This window comes from Taeniopygia guttata, chromosome 11 (genome assembly GCF_048771995.1).
Source record: "Taeniopygia guttata chromosome 11, bTaeGut7.mat, whole genome shotgun sequence".
NCBI lineage: Eukaryota > Metazoa > Chordata > Aves > Passeriformes > Estrildidae > Taeniopygia > Taeniopygia guttata.
The window spans coordinates 5319204-5346077 of record NC_133036.1 but is presented as its reverse complement, the minus strand read 5'-3'; the positions used below and the strand labels follow the sequence as shown (position 1 = coordinate 5346077).

General features: G+C 54.7%; 2 protein-coding genes across 16 annotated transcripts in view; both read left to right on the top strand.

Moving 5' to 3' along the window:
- Nucleotides 1-5101, top strand: part of CTCF (CCCTC-binding factor) — a 34288-nt gene extending 29187 nt beyond the window's left edge. For all 13 annotated transcript variants that reach the window (XM_030282037.4, XM_072934420.1, XM_072934421.1 and 10 more), the window contains 2 exons: nucleotides 1309-1476; nucleotides 2487-5101. In XM_030282037.4, the coding sequence (XP_030137897.2) occupies nucleotides 1309-1476; nucleotides 2487-2668 (350 nt within the window). In that variant the 3' untranslated portion in view covers nucleotides 2669-5101. The remainder of the gene's footprint in view (nucleotides 1-1308; nucleotides 1477-2486) is intronic.
- Nucleotides 5102-9127: 4026 nt separating this feature from the next.
- CARMIL2 (capping protein regulator and myosin 1 linker 2) overlaps nucleotides 9128-26874 on the top strand; it is a 23117-nt gene continuing 5370 nt past the window's right edge. For 2 of the 3 annotated variants that reach the window (XM_030282087.4, XM_030282085.4), the window contains exons 1-31: nucleotides 9128-9216; nucleotides 10342-10433; nucleotides 10556-10606; nucleotides 10868-10927; nucleotides 12121-12251; nucleotides 12607-12704; nucleotides 13291-13361; nucleotides 13977-14050; nucleotides 15116-15191; nucleotides 15267-15355; nucleotides 15691-15785; nucleotides 15950-16036; nucleotides 16223-16332; nucleotides 16688-16765; nucleotides 16885-16961; nucleotides 17150-17254; nucleotides 17479-17548; nucleotides 17707-17788; nucleotides 18862-18958; nucleotides 19212-19269; nucleotides 19775-19947; nucleotides 20628-20696; nucleotides 21263-21356; nucleotides 21428-21523; nucleotides 22168-22296; nucleotides 23239-23352; nucleotides 23484-23659; nucleotides 24143-24230; nucleotides 24661-24777; nucleotides 25261-25327; nucleotides 26321-26592. In XM_030282087.4, coding sequence (XP_030137947.4) covers nucleotides 9177-9216; nucleotides 10342-10433; nucleotides 10556-10606; nucleotides 10868-10927; nucleotides 12121-12251; nucleotides 12607-12704; nucleotides 13291-13361; nucleotides 13977-14050; nucleotides 15116-15191; nucleotides 15267-15355; nucleotides 15691-15785; nucleotides 15950-16036; nucleotides 16223-16332; nucleotides 16688-16765; nucleotides 16885-16961; nucleotides 17150-17254; nucleotides 17479-17548; nucleotides 17707-17788; nucleotides 18862-18958; nucleotides 19212-19269; nucleotides 19775-19947; nucleotides 20628-20696; nucleotides 21263-21356; nucleotides 21428-21523; nucleotides 22168-22296; nucleotides 23239-23352; nucleotides 23484-23659; nucleotides 24143-24230; nucleotides 24661-24777; nucleotides 25261-25327; nucleotides 26321-26592 — 3036 coding nt within the window. In that variant the 5' untranslated portion in view covers nucleotides 9128-9176. The remainder of the gene's footprint in view (nucleotides 9217-10341; nucleotides 10434-10555; nucleotides 10607-10867; nucleotides 10928-12120; nucleotides 12252-12606; nucleotides 12705-13290; nucleotides 13362-13976; nucleotides 14051-15115; nucleotides 15192-15266; nucleotides 15356-15690; nucleotides 15786-15949; nucleotides 16037-16222; nucleotides 16333-16687; nucleotides 16766-16884; nucleotides 16962-17149; nucleotides 17255-17478; nucleotides 17549-17706; nucleotides 17789-18861; nucleotides 18959-19211; nucleotides 19270-19774; nucleotides 19948-20627; nucleotides 20697-21262; nucleotides 21357-21427; nucleotides 21524-22167; nucleotides 22297-23238; nucleotides 23353-23483; nucleotides 23660-24142; nucleotides 24231-24660; nucleotides 24778-25260; nucleotides 25328-26320; nucleotides 26593-26874) is intronic. The other variant, XM_030282086.4, reaches the window with a different exon arrangement.

Genomic DNA, 26874 nt, shown 5'->3' with positions numbered 1-26874 from the left:
GAAATTGATGCTTAAACTCATGTTTGTATAGATTTTTGGAAAAATGTAGTAGGTGAATTAAGCACATGTAACTAATTATGCATTTAAAACATGAAAAGATAATGGAAGCAGGGTAAAATAACTGATGCAAGGTAATTCAAAATGTGGCATTCTGGAGTATTGTATTTTTAATACCTGATTTGAAGTCTTCCTGGGAGTTCAGCCTGTTCTGAAAACTCACATTTTATTTGGTTGGTTTGGTCTGAGTTTAAAACAGTTTTTTTTGGGAGAAGCTGGTCAAAAGTCAGGCTTTTTAATGAGCTGATGATATGCAGTGAATGATGTCCAGGCTCTGTGCTGAAGGAATCCCTTCGGCCTCGGTGGAAGTGGCAAGTGTGGGTGACCTCAGAAGTCAAGAAGTCATTTGATAGATATGAAGAATTGGCCAGTGAGAGCAGAGTATCTGTAAGACAGATGTGCTTATCACCTGCTTGAGGAATTGTATTATTCACGGTTGTGTTTATTTGGAGATCTGCAGTTTCATGAGGCTTGGCAAGTACTAAATACCTAAAAATTATGAGCGAGGCTGGGATGAAATAGACCTATTTGTGTTAATTAAGGGGGGAAGGGGGCAGGGAAAGACCAAATTGTGAATGATAGTTTTGTCTCCTGGCTGCCCAACATTAGACAGAATGTTAATTGATGGACATTGAATTGAGGGAGAATGTCAAGAACCTCTAAAAAGTTGGGACATGAAAAATCCAGTAAATAAATTTCTCATGAGGGGTATCCCTTGAGTGACTGTAAAATCATGCAGTGTGTACATGCCCCAGTGTGGGTTGGGGTTTCACACCTGGTTGCTCTCCTGGGAGCATTCTGGACAAGAAGTTTGTTCCTCAGAAGCTGTGAATTTGGGCTCTCACCTTCCATTGTGCAGTGCTATGCTCCTCTGTATTGTGCAGGTGGGACTTGGTTGGGCTGTTGGACTCTCTGGTGGGTTTGGGAGTAGCTCAGACATGTGTTATTTGGTCTCCTTTGTGCTGTTGTTTTTGAGCTCCTTTGTGCATATGCAGAGTAGCTTTTACCACATAATCTAACATAATTAAATTACCTTTTGCTTTCTGAAGGACAGCTTGTTCCCTCTGAGGGTAACAGATTAATAGTCTGTGGCGACAGCTTCTAAACAAAGGCCTTACTTACCTTCTTTCTCAGCAGAGCTGACTCCTTCAAATCCATCCCTTTTGGATGGGATTTGATGGTGCTTCTCTGTAGATGGATGTGTTTTATTCTTGTTTAAACTGAAGATTCATCTGACATCCTTTCTTACAGAGGAAAATGCTGAACCAGATTTGGATGATAATGAAGATGAGGAGGAGACGGCAGTAGAAATTGAGGCTGAACCAGAAGTTGAGCAAGAGGCTCCTGCACCACCTCCCAGTAAGAAAAGAAGAGGAAGACCACCTGGCAAAACTGCTGCGCAACCAAAACAATCCCAGCGTAAGTCCTAACTGAAGCTTACCTTACCCTGCTTGCTTGAGCACCTCTTTCCTTGGATTTGGCCGTTCTTGTAGATGTGATCCCTTCAACTGAGATTGTCTTAAAAGTAGGTAACTGTACTTGTCTCTACATTGCTAAGAACTCACCTTGAAATTTATTGCAAGGGTTTCCTGGTCATGAGGGAACACAGCCACTTCAGGTCAGGCTGAAAAAGAAAGGCCATTATTTTTTGTTTAGTATTGTTTAATTTCATAGTTGTGCAAACTGCTGATTTCTTTTTGTACCAGTTATGGTGTCTCTGCCGACATACAGTCTTTGGGAAAACAGCTGTCAGTAAAAACATCACGGTGTTCTTACCTGGCTAGCTTTTGCAGGTATTGCCACAAATGAACTTGCTTCAGGCCCTTAGTTCTCAGCAAGGACCAGTGCAGGAGTTGTTTCAACTCCACAGGGATGTGGTTAAGAATAGACATTGTAACTGTGCAAAGTGGAATTAAATGAATTTTAGGTTCAAAGTAGGATGGGAAGTTAGTTCCTTTAAGGAGGTGGTGGCTTCCTCAGTGGTTGGCTGTCTGCTCAGTCATACAAAGGGTGGCCTCTTTTCTCTCTGGGGTTATTCTGTGGAAACATTTAATGCTGAATTTGTCATCACTAAATTCCCCTGAAGTTTAAGTTTTGCCTTAGGCCCATATATTGGTATGGGGTTTGGTTTCGTTCATTGTTCTGAGAAATCCATTGTTTGAAAAATGTTTTTAAATGAAAATGCACACTGGAACTGTTGTACTGGGAGCCCGTCTTCATAAAGGGGCAAGAAAATAGATGCTTGATGCTTGGGTGAGTGAGGTGGGTTGAATTGCTCCCCACTAATGTGGCAGTGCTTGCTGTGGGCCTCACCTTCCCTTGCCATGGAATAGGCTCACCAAAGACCTGCTTGAGGCATGCAGGCTGGCTCTGGAAACAGTAAAATAATCTGTTTCTCTCCCCCTCCTCCTTTGTTTTTGCTCTTCCAGCTGCAGCAATCATTCAGGTTGAAGACCAGAACACTGGTGAAATTGAAAATATTATAGTTGAAGTGAAGAAAGAACCTGATGCAGAAACAGCAGAGGAAGAGGAGGAAGCTCAGCCTGCTGTAGTGGAAGCTCCCAATGGAGACCTCACCCCTGAGATGATTCTCAGCATGATGGACCGGTGATGGAGGAAGATCACGTTGGCTGACTGAACTGGCCTGGGCTGTGTTTAAGCGGCTCAAATCTATTTTTTTCCTTTAATCTTTTTTCTTGGCTTTGGGAAGTGCATCATTTTAGACCATTTTACCAAACATACTGGGAAATAAAACGATGTTAGAATGTGATTTAACTAGAACTTGCTGTTTTATGTTAGCATTACAGGATCATGGAACATTAGGAAATATTTTGGAGTCCTTGAGGGTTTCCTCTGAGATGCTTGATTTAGTTTTGCTCTGAACTGCATTGTAAAGCTGGTCTGAGAGCCGTGTTTACGTGCACCAAGATTTAATACACAAAAGTGGAAGCCTTGACTAGAGTATGTGGAAAACCACTCCGGACTTGCCCTTCCAGTTCCCAGAGTCCTTGAGCCTCTTCTCTCAGTAGTGTTTTTAACTGTAAATGCAGACTTGGGAGGGTTTTAGACTTTTGCAATGTTCTTTTGGTTGTTTTTTTTTTCTTCTTTTTGTTTTTGTTTAAATTTTTTTTCTTTTTGTTTTTGCTTTCTCCCACTGAGTAGCTCCGGTTCTCCAAGTCAGCTGCACATGGTAGTTTTGGCATGCTCCAACTGGTTTCTGTCCTTAATATGCTTTGCTTTCTGCAAAGCATTTCTGTAATGGTCAAGCTTGTAAATAACTTTTTTTTTTTACATTTTAATCTTTTTCAATTAATTAAGAGGTATGCAAAAATGCAGTTTAAAGAAACCCCAGTATTCTAATTCCTTTCAATCTATGTGACAAGAGAATTGATAGAGTGTAAATGTTGGAAAAGCTTTTGATAAGGTCGAGAAAATATGTACCCAGACTATTACTTGCAGAATATGAGAAACCCACATGTGAAATCTGGTTTTGAAGCACAAAAAAATTGTATTTTATAGAATCATAGACTGGCTTGGGTTAGAAGGTGCTTTTACAGACCATCTAGTTCTACCCTCCTGCCACAGGCAGGGAGGCTTTTCACTAGAGCAGTTTCCTCTGAGCTCTGTCCAACCTGGCCTTGAACACTTCCAGTGATGGGGCAGCAAGTGTCTCTGGACAATCTGTTCCAGGGGCTCACCACCGTCACAGGGAGGAATTTCTTCCTAACAGCCCATCTAACCCTGCCTTCTGTCAGTTTAAAGCCATTCCCTGTTGTCCTGTCTCTCCATTCCCTTGCCAAAAGTCCCTCTCCAGCACTCTTGTAGGATCCCTGCAAGGTTCTGTAAGGCCACAATTAGGTCATCCCAAAGCCACCTCTTCTCCAGGCTGAATAACTCCAGCTCTCTCAGTCTTTCCTCATAGGAATGGTGCTCCATCCCTCAGATCATGTTTGTGGCCTCCTCTGGACTCGCTCTGACAGTTTGGTGTCCTCCTTGTCCCAGGGATCCCAGAGCTGGATGCAGCGCTGCAGGTGGGGTCTCACCTGAGTGGGGCAGAGGGGCAGAATTCCCCACTTGCTGCTGCCCACTGGGCTCTGTTTGCAGCCCAGCACACATGGCTGGGCCATGTCCAGTCCCTCCCACAGCTCCCCCGAGTCCTTCCCCCCAGGGCTGCTCTGGATCTCTCCATTCCCAGCCTGGATTGATCCCAAGGGTTGCCCCGACCCAGGTGCAGCACCTTGCACTGGGTCTTGTTATGCCTCATGAGATTCCCAAGGGCCATTTCTTGAGCTTGTCCAGGTCCCTCTGGATGGCCCTGACCTTCAGGTGTGTCACTGCACCCCAAGCTTGGTGTTACCAAACCTGCTGAGGGTGTACTCGATCCCTTCATCTGTACCAATAACGGTGATATTAAATAACACTGGGCCCAGTATGGACCCCTGAGGGGCACCAGTCACTGCTGTCCATCCAGAGTCTGAGCCGTTGACCACTGCCCTCTGGATGTGACCATCCAACCAATTAGAAACATATAATTAACCTTTTTGAGTTATAATTTCACAAATACATTTTCTTTGCTCTATCTTGTAGTTGTATTTTGTGTTTATGAATCCTATGTTAAGACAAAAGTGGTGATTTATGAGTGGGTCACTGCAGCCCTCAACCTGGGCCAGGAAATTTTATTAATAGGTCAGTAATTCTACAATTTTTGAATCTCTGATAAAGACAAAAAAAAGAATAATGTGAAATACAAATGATGCCTGTATATGAAAATGTCACATGTTAAAATATGTAAGCTTTTTATAGAGCCTCAGTCTTGCTGATTTCAAACAAATTTTTCTTCTATGTATCGCTTTTAAGAGAGCTATCAGTTTAGCTATCAGACTCTAGGTTGATGCATTTTTGTACTTAGCTGTACTGTGTGATATTTTTCATTATTTTAGGAAGCCAACATGGGAAAAAAATACTGTTATAAAATATGTAATGGGGTTTGAAAGCTGGGAAGGAGAATATACTGCTGTACAGCTAATAAATAATAACGGATTAACACGTGTGCTCACTGACTGCTTTCTTTGTGTACATCAATGGTGCGACCTGGCAGCCATCTCCAGATGGAAAAGCTGCTCTTCCCAGAAGGATGCTGCCAACAGGGACTGGCTCCTTTCTTGCTGCAGGTGTTCCCTCTGCCCCATGCCAAATGCAAGGTACCTGTCCATGACCTTAAATCAGGGTGTGCTGCTCTGTGTGTAGAGGAGGGAGGATGTAAAATGCAAATGTTGGTGTTGACAGCTTGAGCTTGGAGTAACATGGGAGTAGTTGTTACTTCTGTTTGTTTTGACTTTTTTAAATGGTATAGCTAATGGTTTATTGGAATATTGTTTCCATTTCATTCTGAAAAATGGGGCTGGTACTTGGGTGGAGTTTCTGTGGTGTGTTTTTTTAGTTCCCTGTGACAGCAGCTTAGGGTGCCAGCTGTGGGCAGTCACTGCAGGTTCAGGATAGAACCTGCTGCTGCTGGTACAGGAGTCACTGCAATGGCATTACTTAGGAGACTGTAACCAAGCACAAGAGCTGCTAGTTCTGGCTTTCACTTGGTGTTTGGTGACTTGTTATCCCTGGTCTTGGGAGATGGTCCTTCTATGACTGGCCAAGGAAAGCCTGTCTGGAGGTGGAAGCTCGGTCCTGAGCAGGCTGGAGGCTTGTTGCAGCCGGTGGGAGAGGTTGTGTAAGGGCTGCTTGGTGAGAAGTCAGGTCTGGCTGAGAAATGGGTAAATCCTCAAGTGCTTTCCCGGCTAGGCAAGGAGCTTGTGTGCTCAGACGCCAAAGATGTTTTAGTCTGAGGCAGTGCTGAGGTGGTTTTGCATTAACCTGAAGCTAGGGAGGCTTTGTGGTGAGTGGGAAAAGCAAAGGTGTCCTTGGGATCTGTAAAAAGAAACACCCTCATATCTTAAACCCTGTGGCTCAGCTGACAAGTGGGGTGTGAAGGATGGTGCAGTGCCTTTGTTCTCGGTGGTGGCCCAAGGAGGTGCCACACATGCTCCAGCAGAGACCTCCTTTGGTCTGTGTGAGTGTTCCATGTGCAGCAGCTTGTGGCGTTGTACCCAGACCTGGGTGACACCAAACCAGGTGCTGCAGCTCTCCTGGAATTCAGAAGAGCTGGGGGAGGTGGCTGTGTGTGAACAGCTTAATGGGAGGCTGAAAGGAAGGAAGCCTGAGAGCTGTATTTGTCCAAAGACCACAGGTGTGGTTGGTGCTGAATGGCCTCTGTAGTGTTCACCTGAGGAAATTCCACTCCATGAAAGGTTATGGGCTGTGACCATGTGCTGACCTCGTACTCCATCCCTTAAGCCCTTCATGTGCCCACCTCTGGTGGCACTGCCTGTGGCTTGGCCAGTCAGGGCCCACCACGCCAGGAGTCCATGACTGACAGCTCAGCCAGGGTATGGGTGGTCTGGGGACGAGCAGGGCATGACTGACAGCTCAGCCAGGGGATGGGTGGTCTGGGGAGGAGCAGGGCATGACTGACAGCTCAGCCAGGGGATGGGTGGTCTGGGGAGGAGCAGGGCACGGCCTCACCTTCAGCCAAGCCCAGCCAACCCCTCCCACCAGACACAGGCACTGGCAGTCCAAGAGGTTTCAAGGTGTGCAGCATCCAGTCTCTGACAGGTGCCATCACCCTGCTGTGATGCCCTTGTCTCTTCAGTGCAGTGTCCCTGGAGCTGTAGGCTCGACAGTGCTCTGAAGCCTTTGCCTAAGGCACAGGGCAGCTTCTTGCTGGGGCCGAGGTGCCCGTTCCTATGGGGGGATCCAGATCAGAACGGTGTAGGAGCAGCAGTGTTGGGGCCTTGCCACGGTCACCTGGCAGGCCTTTTCCAGCACCAGTGTTCCTGGAGCTCCAGGAACCCTAGCCCTAAATTGGTAACCCTAGCCTTTAACCCAGATCTGAGGAGCAATTGCTGATCAACCTTTTTATTGTGATTCTAGAACTTTCTTCACAGTCCCCAGTAGAGGTTTAGTGAGGATGGAAGCTGTCACCCTGTGCCATCCTCCTTTTTTCCCCAGCCTGGTGTGTTACCTTGCGATCTGCTCAGTTGACCTGGTTTCTCTGTGCTTGCTCAGTCGATGGTCCTGCTGTGCAGGCTGGGTTTTATTTGATTTGAGCTGAGGCTCCTGCCTTGGGCAGGGATCTCTGCTTGAGCCTCTTGCAGGCTTCTGGTTTGCCCTCGGAGGAGCTGTTCTGGAGAGATGCAGATCAATATCCCAGCCTGCTGCCAAGGACACATCCAAAGCTTGAATATGGACAGAACAATTCTGCTCAACCCAGGAGCTGTTATCAGTGCTGGAAAAGCTGGGCCTTGGGCTCTGAGTGGAAAGCCAGGGCTGGGATGGATCCAAGGAACATTGCTGCCTCTGCCAGTGGCTTGGCCTGGCTGCCATCCCTGGTGCTTGGGCTGCTGTTCTCTGCTGGACACAGAGGAGATGTGTTGTTCCGGACATCCCGGTGTGCCTGGGCTTGCACAGAGGCAGGGAACACCTGTGCACATGGATGTCTGCCCCACTCCTGGAGAACATGTCCTGCTGCACTGCTGCTCAGAATGTTCCAGCATGTGGGAACCACTCTTTTGGGGAATGAGCTTTGGATGCAGCTTGCCTGGAGCTCCTCTGTGCTTTTAGTCTTTCATAGAAGCCATTCTGATGCATGAAAGGGGACAGCTGCTCCCTCTGTGTCCTGAGCATCCTTGCATGGCAAAGCTGGGAGATGGTGCCCTTTTGAGAAGTTCAGATACCAATAGCCTGGCCTTCTCTCATTCTGGGAAAAACATGGATCCAGCCAGGACTGCAGCTGGTGGCTGCTGACTCCACTGGGTGGTGAACGCCCTGTGCCCTTCATCCTCCTGGTGCTCATCCATCCACTGGTGTAGCTCAGGAGGCTTGAAGAGGTGCCTCAGCAGAGGTTGGTCCTTTCCCTGAGCCATGTTCTCCTCAGTCAGCTCCTTGAAAAGAGCTTGTGCTGTGTCTGAGCTCTATGAAGATGCCATCCCTGCAGGGAGAGAGATACTTCCTGCCTTCACCCTCACACAGAAGGTGGTTTCAGAAGCGCTGTGGTCCCGAGTGCATGCAGGCAGGAGGGCAAAGTCACCCATCCCTGTCACATCCCTGCCAGGGACTACCTTCTCCCAAGTCATTCAACCTCTGGAACAGCTTGTTGTGCTCCTGGTTGGCAGATCTCAGCCTAGAGCTTGGAAGTTTGTCAGAAAGGGGCAATTTAGGGGGAGAAGGCAGCTGTCACCATCCATCCCGGCGGGTGCTGGTCACAGGGACCCAGGCTGCTGGCTGAGAGCAGCTCTGCCTCTCCCTCAGCACCTTTCCTGAGACTCTAATGGGGCCAAGCTAAGCCAACAGTGGGAAATCCGAGTCCAGGGAAGCTCTGCAGCATGACATGGGACACAGCAGCACTTCTGGTCCAAAACCTTCCTGGATGAGTGGAGCTGTTGATGTGCTCAGACCTGTTGCTTCTTGGGACAGCGGTTTTGACACTTTTACAAGAAGGCCTGGGGCATTTCTGTTCTGGAAAACCCTTCCTTCAGCATCCTGCCGTGGGCACCAGCATCCATCCTCCAGAGAGCAGCCTGCAGTGGGCACTGGCTCCATTAGCTCCCTTTGCGAGGTGATGGAGCTGGGCTTAGCCGTGCCCTTACCCCACACACCGGCCATCTTCAGGCAGAAATACATCCCCACGAAGCACTTCAGGAGACAGGGAGAGGTCATGGATCCTCAACCTTGGAAGGAGCTATGGGCAGACGCTGCTGCTTCGTGCCGGGCGGGGTGTGCTGCTCGCCCAGGGAAGCCACACGGGAGAAGAAGGATGCTGGGCAGCGACGCCCTCTCCTCCCGGCGGGGCCGGTGGGCCGTGGGCACCGTCGCTTTCATTTCTTTCGTTTCGCTTCTCTTGCTCAGGCGGTAAATCTCGCCTGACGGGGCAGGAAGAGGCACCGGGAGGGGGAGGAGGCACCGAGGCGGCGGCGCTGCCGGTTGGTAACCTCAGCGCTTCCTCCCGGCAGGGCTCCCGAGGATGCTGCCGTGACACCCGCATCCCCGGGAGGTGATCCCGCGGTCCGAGCATGGCCCTGTGCCCCGGAGCGATCCCCGCTGAGCTGCAAGGTGAGCATCGCCACCGCCGGGACACCGCTGCCACATGGGAACTGCCCCTGCCGGGCCTGCTTGGCCCCGGTGTGCCTCGCTGGGGGTGGCAGAGGCACCTTTGGGTCCCTCAGCTGCAACAGCTGAGCTTCGGGGGGGCTCATGCAGTGTCTGGGGGTTCCTCTTGTCTGCACAACTCATCCGCGGGATGATGGACCCTGGAGCAAGAGCATCCCCGGATAACCCGGCTCCTCAAGGATGGGATTCTGCACAGCTCAAGCTGCCAGATTTGTGGGTGCTCAATCCCATGGGCTTGGGCTCCTCTGGCCAGCTGGGGGTCCCCCAAAGCTCCCCAGGAAGGCACAGCCTGGAGCTCAGCATGGGAGGGTGTGAAATACCACTGCTCACAGCCTTCTCTAGGCTGGTTGAAACAGCAGAAGGCCACAAGAGATCTCGGGGTCCTTCAGCCTCACCAGCCCCCCCGAGGCTTGCAGGGAGGTGGGAAGGAGCTGGGGCACTGTGTCCCCACAGCCTCAGGTCCCAGCTCTGCTGGGGTGGGTCCCTGGGGACGTGTGGCTCAAACACTGACCCGTGGGGCTTGGTGTCATTGTGAAAGTTTGGTTTGCTCTGCACAGCGATGGGCAGCTCTGGGTTTGGTCCTGTTTCTCCCACGGGAGGCACGAACCAGGGGGGCACAGAGGTGCTGCTCAGGGCAGGAGTAGTGCTCACACTGATGGTGGGAGCGAGCAGCCTGTGACCTTGTGGGGGCTGGCACATGCGACCACCCCGGCTGCTGTGCGGAGAGGAAGGACTTGGGTGACCAGCTGCTCCCTGGTGGTAAATTTGGAAAGGAAGGAAGAGAAATTAGGACCCTCTTATCACTCAGTGCCAGCTCCCAGTGGGTGAGGCAGCACAGGCAGGGTGAACCAGCAAAGCCCTGTGCTTGGCTGAGGCTGCAGCAGCAGATGGGGAGGTGGGTGCATCAAGCGTGAGGCTTGTCTGAGAGCAGCCAGGTTCTGACTGCCAGGTGTGGAGGGAGAGGAGATGGTTCAGGTGGGGACAGTATCCTCAAGAGCAACAGGGCACATGGAAGAGGACCAAGGTGACTTCAGCTGCCTAATTTCATGTGGACATTGGTCTTTTCAGAGGGCATCACCGCCTTCCTGGGGACAAAGAAGGTGCTCCTGGTGCTGAGCATCCAGCTGCAGGTGAAATCCAAGTATGATGACTTTATTTTGGTATGTGCAGAGTCTGGCCTGGTTCCTGCCTTCCTGGTGTCCCCAGGAAGGTGTTTTCTGGTTGCAGTGAGGGACAGGGGTGGCTCCCATGTCACCATGGTCCCATGTCACACCTTGCCTAGGTCCTGACACCCTGGCGAGCCTACGTGCTGCCTGTGATGCTGCCAGTGAGGGTAAGTGTGGGGTCCCTGGTATGGCCCTGGGGTTCCTGGGGGGGCTTGGGGCCCTGCAGGGAGTGGGTCTGGGAAGCCCTCAAGAGCAGGATAAGGAGAGAGATGGGGGAAGGGGAGGGGGTCTTGTTTTGGGGGCTGGTGAAGGGTGGGGCCAAGGCCAAGCACTACCTGAGGCATGGGGAAGTGTGGCAGCTGAGGGGGAACCCTTGGGTTTCCTTTCTCCATCAGCGCTGGGGTTGATCCTGCTTCTCTCACCTACAGGTTCACAGCAGCTTCAGCTTCCTGGAGGTGAGGGAGATGACAGTCCAAGAGCCCAGTGTGGTGAGTGGAACAAACTGGGACAAACCCAACCTGGGCATCACCTCCCTTTCTGCCCACTGCTCCGTTGCAAACTCTGATCCAGAGCCCACCACAGGATCTGGGGGTGTCCTGGTCCCCCACTGTACACTGAGGGTCACCAGTGTTGATCTTATCAGGGAATTGCCCTGGAGCTGGAGGTGCAGGGAGGCACCCAGGGGTGCTGGGTGGGTGCCTGCTCTTCTCCCCCTCTGGCATCCCCAGACAGCACCTGGCCGTGGCACCTCCTGCTCAGCAGGGACAAGGTGACAAACGGCTGCAGGCTTACCAAGGTGAAGACAAAATTAGCAGGAGGGTGTTTTAAACCCCGTTAATCCTCTTAGAGAGGGGCGGGCACATAGGGCAGATGTGGCAGTGAAACCATGGAAGAGAGGAATTGGATAGCAAAGCTTGGGTGTACTGGCCTAAACAGGGCTGTGGTCCTGGTTAACCTCCTGTGTGGTCCTTTCTAACATCCTGTCTGGCTTTTTCTTGGTAAAGCATCATCAGCAACCACGGCCTCAGCCTCCACACGGGGTTTGTGCTGCTCAGCAGGCTGATGGCTGAGCTCTGGCAGAGAACTGAAGGAGCTGGGCACAGACAAAGGGGTGCAGGGAGTTGATACCTCAGGGTGCAGGGGGGCGAGAGATCTGACAGGGACATGGAAAGCTCAGGGTTGTTAAAGGACAGGCGGCCCCACGCCCTCCTGCCTCCACAGCCCCGGGCACTGGCGGAAGGACGTCCTGCACGATGCCAGCAGATAATTGTCATCCTGCTCCCACGCCTCAATCAGCCTGTAATTAAATCAGGGAGCATGTTGCCATGGGATTTTTTTTTTTTTCTGGTAGGAACCATAAGCTAAAAAAGCCCTAAACCTCGATTAAATAAATTCAGGGAGGAAACCTCCATGCTCCAGCTGTGGCTGCTGCAGGCAAAGACAAGGCTGTTCTCACCTCACTGCATCAGGCTGCTTCTGCATCAGCTGAAGCTGAATTTTCAGGAGGTTTATGCCTTATTCTGGCGCACAAATGTATTTTATCCTAAATTCCTGGTGCTCACAGCATTCTCTGTGCTTATGGCTGGGCTGGCAGTGAGGAGCTGATGGCTGTCACCGTTGTGTCTGGGGGCTTGGGGACGCTGTGTGCTGCCAGCTCGCTCAGGAATCTCTTGTCCTTTAGACCCTGCAGGTTGTCATAGAAACGGATGCAGCGTCCTTTGCCTTCCGGTTCATGTCCTTGGATGATATGGAGCAAGTTGTTATCCATGTCACCATGTCACTTAAGAAGGTCTTTCCAGACTCATCCCTTGGGTAAGGGTCTTCTGCTCCTGAGGAGTGGTTGTGTAGGAGCCAGAGCAACCCCTTTGCCCAGAAAAGCCCCAGATTGTAGAATCCTGGAGTGGTTTGGGCTGGAAGAAATCTTAAAAATCATCTAGTTTCAAACCACCTGCCATGAACCGGGATACCTGCAGCTAGAAAATCCCAAATATAGGATGGGTGTACAACATGCTTTTAGCAGGAGAAAAATACATGGGTGGAGGAGAGACCCTGTTCCCTGACTGAATATTTCTGGCCACCCTACACACAAGGGTTGTAGCCAAGCATAGAGTGGGGAGGATGCCCTTCTCCTGGCCCACCCTGACACACCCCTCTGCTCCCTCCCCAGGACGCTGCTCAAGAACTGCCCCCCCAGCCTGTATGAGAGGATCCAGCAGATCACAAACTCACTGGAGGAAATGCTGCAGAGCAACCCTGGGCCTTGTGGTAAGTCCTGCCATAACCTCCCTCAGGCAGGACCAGGAGGGTTGGAGCACTGAGGACCATTCCAGCCCTGCATCCATCAGGAGCAGCTCTGCTGACAGCCCTTGCCTCTGCTGGCAGGGCACCTGTGATGGCTTTGGTCAGATGCAGCCCTGCTGCTGGGGTCTGCTGCCCACCAGCCCACCCCACCCCATGGGGCAGGAGCAGTTTGAGGGGATGTAGCTCCTCAGGAAGAAGCAGGAGAGCAGGCAATATTGCTCAGAATCTACCTGCAAGGACCTGTAGCTATGCATGCTTCTACCCACCTCACATGGCACCACTGCAGAGCCAGGAGCTTTTCCTGTAGCCTGGTCTGTAGCAGGATCCCTGCATTATCCCCACAGCAATGTGCCTTGCCTGCTACCCACATGGAGCAAGCAAAGCAAGCCACAGCCCCCACTGGGGGCTGACAGTAGATCTCTCTCCCCTTTGGGAGGAGATCAGCAACTTCTGAGTCCCTGTCATCCCTCTCCTGTTTTCCACTCTCCCCAAAGTTCTCCTCCATGTTCCTCAGGGGAGGTTTGCCCCCAGAACTGCCTTCTCCTTGCAGGGGGGTTTTCGGAGACCTACGCTGCTCTGTGTGATTACAACAGCTTTGCCTTCCGCGAGGAGATCCAGTGGGTAAGCTGGTCCCTCCCATGGGTGCAGCGGTGGCAGTGTGTCACTTGGTCACAGGATGCTTGTGGGTGCCTCATGGAGCTGCTGGAGTGGGACAGCCCAGGTCTGGGAGCTGCTGCAGCTTTGCCTGGCTTGAGTGTCCCCTGCTCCTTGGTGGGCTGGAATCAAAGTGCAGGTGGGAGCACCGTGCCTTGGACCGGGTTGTTTCCCAGACTGTGACCTAAGGGGAGGCTCTGGAAATCCGGGACCTTGCTGGGTGTGGAAGTAGAGGAGAATCCTGCTGGGACCCAGCCACAGCAGGACTCACCATCCCCCCTTCCTCTGGACACCGATCCCAGCTCACCTCTCCCCACACCCTCACTCCCACCAGCCTGGGGTGTGTTGCCTTGTGACCATTCCCTGTAGAAGTTGTCCAAGAGTCACCAATCTGTCCCACCAAGCTGGGACACACCCCCTGCCAGCCAGAGCAGGGGGGAAGGGTTTAGGCTTTGGGTTTAGGCAAGGGACTCCTCAGAATAGGCTCCCCAAGGGCTCAGCTCCCTCCAGCAGCACCAGGGACCTGAGCCCTCCCCAGGACCCAGTGCTGAGCCTGATCCATGTGTGCATCCTTCTGGGAAGGACGTGGACAACATTTACCACAGCCAGGACTGCCGGGAATTCAACCTGCTGGACTTCAGCCACCTGGAGAGCCGGTGAGTCCCCAGCCCTGCTGCCTGCAGCGTCCCAGCACTCATCCTCACTCTGCTGGGGGAGCCAGCCTGCTCTTCTGCCCACCTTAGAAGCTTTTATAGGTTACACGCTCCAGGGATGCCACATCTGCAGCCTGACACTCCCCCTCACCAAACACTCTGAGCCCTGTCCCATGGGGCAGCAGCTGAGAGTCCAGGCAGCCTCTCTGTTCATTTTTAACTCTTAGACCAGCCTGGGAGCTGTTTATAGGGCTGAAAACCCAATGTCACGGTGGCTTCTTGCAGCTCGTGGCTGTCAGGTGTTTCCCTATGCAAAGCAGCTGGTGCAGCTTGCCACCCTGAAACTTGCACTGCTCCCTACCAGCCGCCCCCAGATATCTGTTATAACCTTGTTATCACCTGATTATAACCTGAAAGTGGGGCTGTGAGCTCCAGCTGTGCCTGGAGTTCTCCCTGTGGGGCTCAGCCATGTCTCCATCCCAAGAAAGACAGAGCAAGGGCTCAGCTCTCAGGGGAGGGAGCTGCCAGGCTGGGATGCAGGAAGTCAAAGTTCTGGGTTGAGTGTCTTGGGGAACAGAGGATCTTATTTAGCTGGTGAAAAAAGAGACAGTTTTAGAGATTTCTTTGGATGAGGAAGTAAAAAAGAATCTTTTTTCCACTCAACCAAAACCTGTGATGTTGCTCACATGAGAGCTCAGAGTAAAAAAGAATTTAAAACCTCAAGGTTTAGATAGAAGCATGGAAATATTTTGATTAATTTTATTTTCCCCAAGGGAATAATCTGGGGAAGATGATCTGTACCCGTGGGTTGCTTTAAGCCCACAATGCCCAGTCCTGTTCTGGTGAATGTTGTGTTGGAGCACGTTGAGGTTGGGTGTGTTGGAGCACCCCAGGGTTGGGTCAGTTGGAGCACCTCGGGTTTGCACGTGTTGGGGCACCATGGGATGTGTGTGTTCTGGCATCCTGGGTGTCTTGGGACACGCCCCAGTTCCGTGTTTTGGGTCACCCATTTAGGATTAGCTTTGGCTCATCCCAACCCTTGACTCCCTCACCCCTGTCACCCTGCAGGGATGTGGCGCTGAGTGTTGCTGCCTTGTCCTTCAACCTGTGGTTCACCAAGCTCTCCTGCAAGGATTTCAGGCTGGTGAGTGCCTGTGTGTGGCTCTGGGTGCACCAGAGGTGGCCAGGTTCCCAGAAAGGCTTTCTTCTTCCCTGCCAGAACCAGGAGATTTCAGAGCAGCTGCTCTACATGCTCAGCAAATCAGTGACACTGGAGGAGCTGGTGCTGGAGAACTGTGGGTTGAAAGGGTAAGTGAAGGCGTTGCGAGGCAATGATGAGCAGGATCTTGGCAGCCTGGTGGTTCTTCCCTCAGCACCTGGAGCAGGAGGTCCATGCATGGACCCTTGTGCCAGGGGTTGGTGGCTCCATCCCCTCCACACTGGGAAGCTCACTGGGAGCAGAGACTCCCAGAGGCTGGAAGTGGATACCCCCCAGCCCTGGAGATGCTCTGCTTCCCTCTGGCTGCTCAGATGAGCCAGGTCTGCCACACAGGCAGGAGCTGGTGGTGTGTCCCTGTAAGGCTGCAGGGCTGGTGGCTGTCTTTCCTGGAGGTGTCTCAGATGGGTGACCCTTCTCCCCACAGTGACTTTGTGCAGAGGATGGCCCAGGCGCTCAGCAGCCATCCCAACTCTGTCCTGCACACCATCAACCTCTCTGGCAACCAGCTGGAAGACAGAGGTACTCAAACTCTGGGCTGGGATGAGTTTACACCCACAAACACTGATGTTCAACTCCAGATCCCAGCAGCAGCTGCCTCCAGCTGTCCTGGAGGCTGCAGCTCGGGGTGGGATGGACACCCAGCTGTGCTGGCACAGCTGCTCAGAGCTCTCTGCCCTCATCAGGGGTCACTGCCTTCAGCCGGCACGTGGAGAAGAGTTCCAAGGGTCTGCAGAGCCTCAGCTTGGCCAGGACAATGCTCACAGCCAAAGGTAGGGCCCAGATGCCCTTGCCCCACTCACAAAATGAGTGCTGGAGGGGCTCAGGGACACCCTGGAAAGGCACTTCACTTCCATGGATGCAATGCCTGCTGCCCCAGCTGGAGGGAAGCTCCTCGCTGTGCTCCGTGGCTCTCCCAGCACCTGTAGCCCTGCATCTCTCTCACTCTTTCTGAGCAGGGATGAGCACGTTATGCAAGGCCCTCACAGACAACAAAGCCATCGGAGTCTCCCTCCGGCACCTGGACCTCTCTGGAAACCCCGGCACCCTGGCTGGGGATGACATCAGTGTGAGTTTGCCCGCTGTGACGGGGTGGGGTGGCATCACTCAGCCTGTCCCCAGTGTGGTTTGGATGGCTTTGGTCTCCTACCCTGCCCTGCAGCACCCCAGGGATGGGGAGGTCGTGGCTGCAACACCCCTGGGAGCAGCTGGGGACACCCTGGGGACATCCCCGTGCATCTCCTTGTGGGAGTATGGCAGATGCCATCTGGAGCAGGGATGTATCCCACGAGAGAGTGCACAGGATTCACCTCTGTGCTTGGCAGGAGGCAGCAGTCAGGCTGGAACTGGGATTCCAGGGCTGTAGGGTGCTGGGTCAGGGGTGGGATTCAGGGGCAAAGCTGCTGAGCCCCCTCTGCTCACAGAACCTGCAGAGCCTCCTCCAGCATTGCCACTCGCTCTCCCACCTCAGCCTGGCTGGCACAGACTGTCCTTTGGATGCTGTGAGTACCACGCAGGGGATCCTGGCAGTGCCCTCCGTCCCCCTCCATCCCTGGGCTGTGTGAGGGGCTGCAGTGCCCCTGGGTCCTCCTCCACATGGCTCACATCCCCACCCTGGCAGCTCTTTGGAGCCCTGGTCCACGGATCCCACACCAGCCTCATCCACCTGGATCTCTCCAAAAACGTCTTCTCCCACAAGTAAGCCCTGGGATGGCATGAGGGGGGTGGGGTACCCAGGGGTGGAGGTCCCAGAGGGGTAGGGTACCCAGGGGTGGGGGTCCCAGGGTGGTGGGGTACCCAGGGGTGGAGGTCCCAGGGGTGGGGTACCCAAGGGGGTGGCTGGTTCTGGGCTGCAGTTGTTGCCATGTTGTGCCCATCCTTTTCAGGAGGGTGAAAACCATCTCCCCTGACATCAAGGAGTTTTTCAGCCAGGCCTGCTCCCTCAGCCATGTCTCCCTGGCAGGTACCAAGCTGCCAGCCGATGTCGTAAGGTGGGATTGGGCTGCGGGAATGGATTTGGGGTGAGCACAGCCTGGGAGAATTTGGTCAGGGCCAGTGGGGAGGATGGAGGGAAGGGGCTGTGAGAGGCAGAGCTCTGGGAAGGATGTTTTCTCCAGCATCCCACTCCCACTGCCTGGACCAGTTGGGGGTGCCCCATGGCAGGTGCTGCTGCCCCCATTTCTTGCCCTGATGGGGCCTTTGGTGACTTTTCCAGGGCATTGCTGCAAGGGCTGGCAGACAACAGTCACATCAGTGACCTGCACCTGGATCTGAGCAGCTGTGAGGTGAGGGCCCAGCTCTCATGGGCACCACCCCTCTGGCCAGGGGGTCCCTCTGTGGCAGTGTGGGAAGGTCCATGCCCTGTCTGAGCTCCCCAACAGAGGGGTCTCGTTTGTGGGGCTCGCTGCCTCCCCTTTACTGATGTCTTGCTGTTTCTTCCAAGCTGAGATCAGCGGGGGCCCAAGTCATCCAGGATCTCATCCCCGATGCCAGCTCCATCAGTCACCTGGACTTGTCTGACAATGGTAGGTTGCTTTTTCCCAGCCTGGGAAAAATCTCCTGCATCTCCTGGACTTTCATGCCCCGTCATCCAGCACAGGGAGTGAGGTGATTGCTTTATGCCTTCCTACCTCAAAACTTGACAAAATTTCTCATTCTGCATCTTTCTTGATACAGTCTTCCTAAGTTCACTGAATCTGAGGTGGTTTCATGTCACTAGTTCAGGGTTTGAAGCACTGAAAGGGTTTCCCTGGGCAGAAACTCTTCCCACCTCTCTGCAGGTGTCTGTAGCCCCTGCTGCCAGCCTTGTCCTGCTGTGCCCTCCAAAGCCGTGGGCGAGTGATCCTGATCATCCCAAGCATCACCTCTGCCAGGTGTTATTTCACCTGGAAGGCCCCAAACTTTCAAACAGCCTTGCTAAGGCCTCACAGCAGACTATGCAACTCCTCAGTAGCCAAATGGCTCTGGGAAAGCTGATGTGGTTTGGAGTCATTCAGGCCACCAATGCTCCAGAAGCTCATGCTCTCACCCAAAATCTTCAGTCAACCTTTGCTGAAATACGCTTCTATTTTTGGCTTTCCCAGTAGAGCATCTCTGTGCAGGAGGGACAGTCTATAGGTGGGTGTTGGTGTCTTGTGCCCTTGGCTGCTGAGCTGCTGAATGAGCAGATCCCTGCCCATCTCTCTGCTGGATTTCCATGGGGATGGTGCAGCCAGGAGGACGGGAGTGCAGGCAGCTGCCTGAGGGGTGGTGGTGGGTGATTGGGGGCACATCCCTGAGGGATGGTAGAAAGCAAGTGCCATCTCCAGCTCCCTCAGTGCCCCCTTGGCTCAGCACAGCCTTGGCACCCTCATATCAGGAGTGCCCACAGTGGCTGGTCCTTCCCAGAGGTCGTTTCCCAGGGACCCCAGCTCTGCACAGGTTTTCAGGCTCCTCGGGGAAGCCAGGAAGGGAGTAAGATGCCCAGGAACTTCCCTGGGCGTCTCCAGTATCCCACTGTGGCAGCTGGGTGGCTCTGCAGGTCTCCTGTGAGGGACCACCTTGGGGCCACCTCCATGGATTTGTTGGAGCATTTGGTGGGTGTCTCCATCTCCTGCAGGCTTTGACCCTGACATGGTGACACTGGTGCTCTCCATTGGCAGAAGCAAATCCATTAGGCACGTCTCCCTGGGGAAAAACTTCAACATCAAATCCAAGTGAGTGCAAGGCCGCAGCACCCAGGCTTGGAGCCATCCTGGAATGGTGCAGCCTCCTGGACTCTCTCTCCCCATCCAAATCCCATGGGCTGGTAGGAGCTGCCTGCCCATCCAGGGAGGGTCACCACTGCCAGCACCTGGTGGCAGAGATGGGCCACAGCCCAGGCAAGAGTGGGAGGGAAGACAGAGCTCTGCCTCTGTGGCCCCAGGGCATGCACAAGTAACCCCCTCACACACACCACCTCTCCTGCAGGGAAGGGCTGTTGGATGTCCTGCACCGCATTGTCCAGCTCACCCAGGAGGAGGATTGTGTAAGTCCAGCTTGCCCTCAGCCACCAGAACCATCCCATCCATGCTCCTGCTCACCCTCAGCCACCACTGTGCAGGCTCCATGCAAGGTGCCATACACAGCCCTCCTGCACAGGCTGGGAGCAATCCTCCCTCTCTCCCACTGCCTTTCAAGTCCTTCTGCTGTTGTTTCTTCTCAGTCTGAACCAGAAGCTCAGACAGTGAAGTGGGAAATCTGGGAAAATGGGAGGCTGTGTCTGGCTAAAGTCATGGAGGAGATACTTGTAACCTGCATTCAGCACAGCTTTCCCAAAGAATCTCTCTTTTCTCCTCACTGCCTGCCAGGCACCTGAGCTAAATCCAGCCTAAGCAGTCATTGCCCTTCTGTTCCTCAGGCTTCAGGATCACTTGTTCTCTCCAAAACCAGCACCAGCCCAGGGGCTGCTGGACGGGGTGGAGGCCGTGTCTGGAGGGTGACAGGCACCTTGACGTGTCCTGGCCACCTCTCCCTCCTTGTCCCTTTTCTAGCCTCTCCAGTCACTGTCTGTGGCTGAATCGCGCCTCAAGCTGGGCACCAACGTGCTGCTGAGTGCCCTGGGCAGTAACACCAGCCTCGTGTCCCTGGACATCAGCGGCAACGCCATGGGGGACACGGGGGCCAAGATGCTCGCCAAGGCCCTGCAGATCAACACCAAGCTCAGGTAGCAGCAGCCCTACAGCACCCCGTGGGTGGCCCTGTGCTGGGTGGCCCCAGTGTGATGGTTGTGATGCTGATGCCATCAGAGGAGGCTTGTCACAGCCTTTGATGGCCATGGATGCGGTCCTGGACCACTCCTGGTACAAAGTCGGATGCTATGAATGCATTTTGCACCCATGGCAGTCATCTGGCAGTGCTGGCAGGGGACATGTGAAGGACAAGAGAGCAGCTCCATCCCTGCCCTGGTGCTTGCCACCTCTTTTCCAGGCTCCTGCACAGCCCAGCATGCTGCAGACAGACCTTTGGGGTCACTGCCCTCGGCTCATGCTCTGCCATCAGTTCCCAAAACACCATTTTTGACCACATTGTGTACGCAAAGCCAAAGCAGGGGTGTCTGCAGAGGACAGGGAATGGTGTTCAGCCAGGGTGTTCCTCTGGGAGACGTCTGTCCCTGTCCACAGGATGGTGCCTGAATGTGTCCTCCCAGCTCTTCACTCCCTCCAGGCACCCACCTAATGTATAGCTCCTTGCAAAGTCCCAAGTTTAGGTTTTGAATACTGAAAATTGTAGTTTTTAACCCCACTTTTAGGCTCTCTGATGCTTGGGGTCAGTTGACTCTTGCTAGCACCCACCTCAGGCCGGTGTGGGTGTGGGCAGGGCTCACCCAGGTCCTTCTTTTTGCAGGACTGTGGTTTGGGACAGGAACAACACAACAGCCCATGGGCTCCTAGAGGTGGCTCAAGCTTTGGAGAGGTAAGGAAGGAGCCTCTTGGTCCTCCTGGCTTGTTACTGCCATTCAAAAGAACCTCTGTCACCAGCATGTCACTGTCCCCAGGGCCTTTTTTCCCCTTGAATGGCAAGGCCATCACACAGTTTCATACATGTCCCAAGGGATTTGGTCCACAGCTCTGGCCTTGCAGCCAGAAAAGCAACCTGACACCCATTTGGTGATGATACCCCGATACCAACCTCAGGGACTCCCCTGGGCTCTGCATCCCAAGCAGCACAGGGTGATCTGCTGCTGGGGTGATGTGGTGCTCCTCTCCTCCCTCCTGTGACAGATGGTAGAGTTTGCTCACCTGCTGAGCACACCCACCACCCTGTCTGGTGTTTGGCTGTGCAGATCTCCAGAGATCCTAAGGAAGAGGGGTGCATGGAGGGCCAGAGTTTGGCCATGCCTATCTCCAGGGCTGGACCTCAGGGCCACATCCAGGCTGCTGTTGGGTGGGCTCCGAGCCTGTGTCCCGTCTGTGGGGACATGAGGAGCAGGGATGAGCCCCAGGTGCAGCAGGACCTGCTCAGCCCCCTCTGCCCCACAGGAATTACACGCTCAAGTCGATGCCGCTGCCCATGAGCGACGTGGCGCAGGCCTACCGCAGCAACCCCGAGAGGACGGAGGAGGCCGTGCACAAGGTGGGGGTGTGTGGGCTGTGGAACTCAGGGCCAGTGCCACCATCCCTGCTCATGGCCTCTCGCCTTTGCAGCTCCAGTCCTGCCTGACGAGAAACCAGCTGCGGCAAACGCTGCCGGCACAGACCTTCCGGCTGCAGCAGGGCATCCTCACCACCTCTTCTGAGCAGGTTTGGTGGACAATTACTGCAAGGGGCTGCTCCTCCCCTGCCCCAAACTACCCTGGCTAGCTCATGTTAGCTGTAGCAAGCAGTAAAACATGCTTTTAACCTTTCCTGAGTGGAAGGCAGAGCAGATTGGAGAGATGGAACAGGTTGCTCAGAGAAATTGTGGATGCTGGATCTCTGGAACTGTTCAAGCCCAGGTTGGGCTTAGAGCAACCTGGTCTAGTGGAAGGTGTCCCCGATGATGGCAATGGGGTTGGAATAGGGGGACCTTTAAGGTTGGGGGGTTGGGATAGGGGGACCTTTAAGATCCCTTCCAATCCAAACCATTTCATGGTTCCATGGTGAGGGTGGGGGTGGATGGAAAGCAAATCTGGAATCCTGCTGGTTGCATCCATGCATTTCATGCATATGCACTGCTGAGATAACTTGCTGCTACGCCAACCTATACAGTGTGTTCCTGCCCCCCGTGTACTGTTGCAAATCCCTGCCGTGTGGCATCCCTGGTTATTAGGCAGGGATGCTCTTGGAGGCTGTAACCTGCCTGTGCCCCCTCCGAGCACACTCTTCTCTGGGAAAGTCACAGCAAGGAGGGGAACTGGCAGTGCTGCTCCAGCGCTGGCACACGACACAGCCTCTCTGTGCTCCAGATGGTGAATGAGATCTGCCTGAGTGTGCAGAAGCACGTCGACATCCTGAGCACCTGCACGGGCAGGGAGGTGGAGACGGACATCCTCTGTGCCGAGGAGGCCATCAGGAATGCCAACCTGTCTGTCAGCGTGAGTCCACAGCGTGGGAAAGCCCTGCAGCTCATTTGGGATCGAAGCTGGGCATTGATTGATTAATGACATCATTAACCAGCAGTCAGGGAATTCCAGAATGTCGATGCAACGTTCTCACACCACCGAGCACTTACAAACATTAAAGAACAGCTGAGAATTTCTGAATTCCCTTCTAGAACAAAGATCAAAATGCTCTTAGTGCCCTTGCCCCAGAGACACACGGCTGTGTGCACACCCCCACAGGGTTACAACCCCTCTTCCTCTGCACCACAGAGGGACGTGTGAGCATCCCACTTGGGAGAGATGGGTGCTCCAGCTTTGAGAACACCCTGCAACCCACAGATGCCCACACTGGTGAGAAACCTTCCTGAGTCCCTGAGGGGTCCCTCCCTGGGGCACCTTCATCCCTCCCCAGCAGTGAGAATGCTCCATCAGCCCATGAGAAAATTCATCATGTTGGCTTGGCAGCTCCTGGCTCTGTCAGACCTGGTTTGATCCTCCTGGTCTTGGTTCTCTATCTCCATTGCACCTTTTCCTCCTCCCCCTCTGCTTTTCTTCAAGCCATCTCCTTTCCCCTTTTTCCCACCACTCTGGCACCCCCCTGGTTACTTAATCTGGCAGAGACAGGATTTAAGACTGTACTGATGTTGGAAAGGAGGTGAAAGGGTTGATTAAGGGTCTCCCTGATGCAGGTAGCAGAGTAGTGGGGTACAAGAGGGGAAGAAGAGTCAGTGGGTGATGGGGAGAAGTTGAGGGGACGCAGGGACTGTGAGGGACGAGGATGCCCAAACCTGGCCCAGCAAAGCCAAAAGATCTCCCCAGCTGATGCAGGTGATGCTCTTCCATGGGAGAGCCATGGGTGCAGGCTGGGCATGGAAATATGGGGAGAGAAAATGAGGTGACATGGGATGGTTCACACCATCTCTCTTCCCATATCAGATCTTGCCCCTCTTGTATGAGGCGGGAAACAGCCCCTACCAGAATGGCAAGCTGCAGCACAAGCTGGAGTGTCTCACAGAGGAAGCATCACAGACCTGCAGCCGGGAAATCCAGGTGGGCACCCATGGGCAGCACGAGGTGTTCATCAGCCTTGGCCCAAGGATAAGGGGCTTGGTGTCTACTGAAAGCCGTGTGAATCCTGATAGAAAAGAAACTGAAACCTTCCTTTCCTCCCCAACCTTCAGGCAATCATGCAGGCAGTGCTGGACACAGCACATGGCCTGTGCCCAGCCGTGGTGCAGAAGAGCGGGCTCAGGGAGCAGCTGGTGAATGCCATGTCGGAGCGGATCTGCCTCCAGGACCACCTCAGCCTCAGTGCTGTCCTGGACCAGATGGTCACCGATGTCTTCAGCAAGCTGAAGTGGGTGATGTGCTGTTCTTCCTTCTCGCTCAGTCACAGGCGCTGACCCATGGGGCCAGAGGAGCATTTTGGGGGCTCTCTAGCAACTTCTCCTCTCCCCACACTGTGGTAGAGGTGTGCTGGCTCCTGCTGCTGTGTTTTCCAGCTGTAGCTTTGCTTCCTGCTTGGATCCCCTTTGGATGAGTCCCTAGGGTGCTGGGGAAACCTGTGGGGTGATGATGTTCCTGCAGGCACATCCCCTTGGCTGGCTGTGACCATCAACAGTGGGATACATTTGGCATTGTCCATCCCAGCCAGTGCCTATTCCCATTCCTGCTCTGGCAGCACAGACCCAGCAAGCCGCAGCACATGGGCATGTCCTGGGAGCCCCGGTGTGCCACAGCCAAGCATCCATCTCCTCAGCACAGCCCTCCCTGGCGAGATGGCCCTGTGGCTTGCAGGGTTGGTGGGTGCTGGCCCTGAGAGCCCTCTTTCTGCTCCCAGTGAAATCAAGCTGTCCGTCACAGCCGCTGTAGCCGACTGCATCGTGGATGCCGTGCTGGGAGACCTGACCATCGCCCAGTGCAAACTGGTGAGTGCTGGGGGCTGCCAGCACCTGCAGGATGGGGATGTGGGGCTGGGATGCAGGATGGGGGTCTGGATACCCCAGCATTGTCCAGATACCTGGACACCAATGCTATGATCATGGATTTGCAGTCTGGGAAACAGGACCGTTCCCACCCAGGCTGGTTTTCCTCCCAGGTAATCCTCTCCCAGTGTGGTCACAGCAATATTAACACCCTGAGCAAAGTCCCAGCGTGTGGTGGGGGGTGCTGGGGTGACGCCAGGCACTGGCCACTCCTGCAGCAGGGCAGCTGCGCTGGGCTGGCCACCGGCTAATCAGGCCTAAATCCGCTCACAAATCCCAGCCGTGGGTAGGGAGCAGAGCAGCGCAGAGCACACAGGGCAGCCGAGCACGCTTCAGCCCCTGGGATAATTTAAGCGCTTCCTAATGGTTTTAGGCAGAGAGCCTCTCCAAGCAGGGGCTCGACCTCCTGGTGCTGCCGCCGGAGTCGGCTGAGGACGATGCCAGCGCGCCGGCGAGGGGCAGGAATCCTCCGGACCTCGCCGCAGAGGAGGTATGGTCCGGGCCCGCTGCCGCCGCGTGATGCCCGCGGTATAACCGCCCTTATCCGCCTTACCGGATGATGCCGGGCTTAACACCACAGCTCTGCTGGAGCACGCAGCCCCCGGCACCCCCCAGGGTGGTGCTAAGGCAATTAGTGCTGGGAAATGGGACCATCAGCCTGCCAGGCCATGCTGCTGGCACCAGAACGTGTCCTTGTGGCGGCCTGGCTGCTTGTACCTTGTCCTGCTGCTGCTGCTTTGGGACCTGGGATCCAGTGCAGTGCATGGCTCTGGATGGGGAAGTGTCCAATCCAGCACCGTGGGTGGTTTTGGAGCTGGGAGGAGATGAAGGGGTGCAGCCCTGGGAGCCTGGGGGTGATGGAAGGATTGCACCCATCGCTGGGTGAAGCCTGGCTGGCTCTGGCTGCCATGGGATGTCTTGGCACAGCCAGCCTGTCCATGCAGGAGCTGCCACCACCCCTCTCTCCCTGCAGTACAAGATGGCCCTGCGGAGGAGAAACAAGCACTTCAGGAGCATTCGGCCCACACCAACTGTGAGAAGTAAGGTCACCATGGAACTGTCCCTCTGCTGTGGCTCAGTGGGTGCCACGCTGCCTCCACAGGGCATGGCAGGGGCAGGGGGAGCTGGGGAACCTCAGGGTCCAAGCCCCCCATGGTCATGGGCTGAGGGCAGCAAGGTCTGGATCCTTCAGAGAGCCTCTCCCAGTGCCGTGGTGGGGGTCTGTGGGGGAAGCTCACCTTGACCTTTCTCTTGTGCTGGTTTTGGGTCTCAGCTGATTTAGTGCCCTTGAGCAGTAGAGTAAATGCCCTGAACTCCCTCCCCACAGAGCCAGCTAGGGGTAGGTCATTTGTCTGTGATTGTGGGTGCCATGGACACAGACATCACCCACTCACCCAGCTCACTTGGGGAGAAGACATTGCCCATGGGTTTCCCTTGCTGCTGGTGTTGTCTCCACCAGCCTGGGAGGGGAGTGAATCTCAGGGGGCACAGACAAGGAGCAGCTGATGGGTCACTCTGCTTTGGCTGAGGTAGAGCTCATGCAGCCTCCAGCACCCCTGTGTCCCCAGGGGATCCCCGAGCCCCGCAGCATCCTGCTGCCCACCCAGAGTGTACGTGGGGAGGTAAGAAGCTGCCTGCAGAGCAAAGCGGGTGTTTGTGAGTGCTGCTCGCTGGCACAGCGCTGGCGGAGTTTGTGCTTTGTGCCGTTCCACTGCTGCAGGTCTCAGGGCTGGCTGCGGGGCTCGGCCTGAGCATCCCCCCTCAATCCCCCCGCAGCATCATCCCCTGCACGCAAACCTCCGGCGGCGGAGGCAGGATCCATCCCATCCCAAAGCCGCCACGCACGCTGCGGGCGGGCACGGCCGCGCTCCCTCCCCGCGCTGCCCCACTCGCTGACCCTCCACGCGTGGGCGAAGGTGACGCCGTCGGTGATGATGATGATGATGATGATGATGATGATGATGATGATGATGATGATGATGGGGAGGCCTGGCGAGGGCGGGTGTCAACAGGGACCCTCTCGCCTCTCGTAGGTGTCTCGGAGCTGGAGCCGGCGGCGGGTCGAGACGCCAGCGGGCTCCGAGCTCACCGGGCGCCGCCGTCACTCAGCCCCGCCGCGCCGCCGGCACGCCCTGCCTCCACAAAGGATGCTGAGCCTGCGAGCGGCTCGCTCCCCGCCACGCAGCCTGCCACCGCCACCGGATTCCTTATGGACCTGCCGACCGCCGGCGAGAAGCTGGAGCATTGCACCAAAGGCAGGCCCCGGCCCAACCGCCGCCACAAGCAGCCGCCCAGCAAGCCGAATGTAAGAGTGGGGGCACGGCTGGCAAGGGAGGTGGGGTGCATTCGGTGTGGTTTTCCCATTTTTTTTTTTCGCGCTCGGGTGAATTATTGCGGTCAGTGTTTGTTGCAAGGCAGGAAAATAAGATGCGCAAAGACGCGGTGGGTTTATTATTCTGCATTTCAGCTGCTGCCGGAGCCTCCTCCTCCTCGGGGGGCAGCCTGAAAGGATGGGCAAGGGGGCTGGGGGGGGGCGAGGGGAATCATCCATCCTCTTTCCTGCTCCCCACTGGGAGATGCTGAGCTG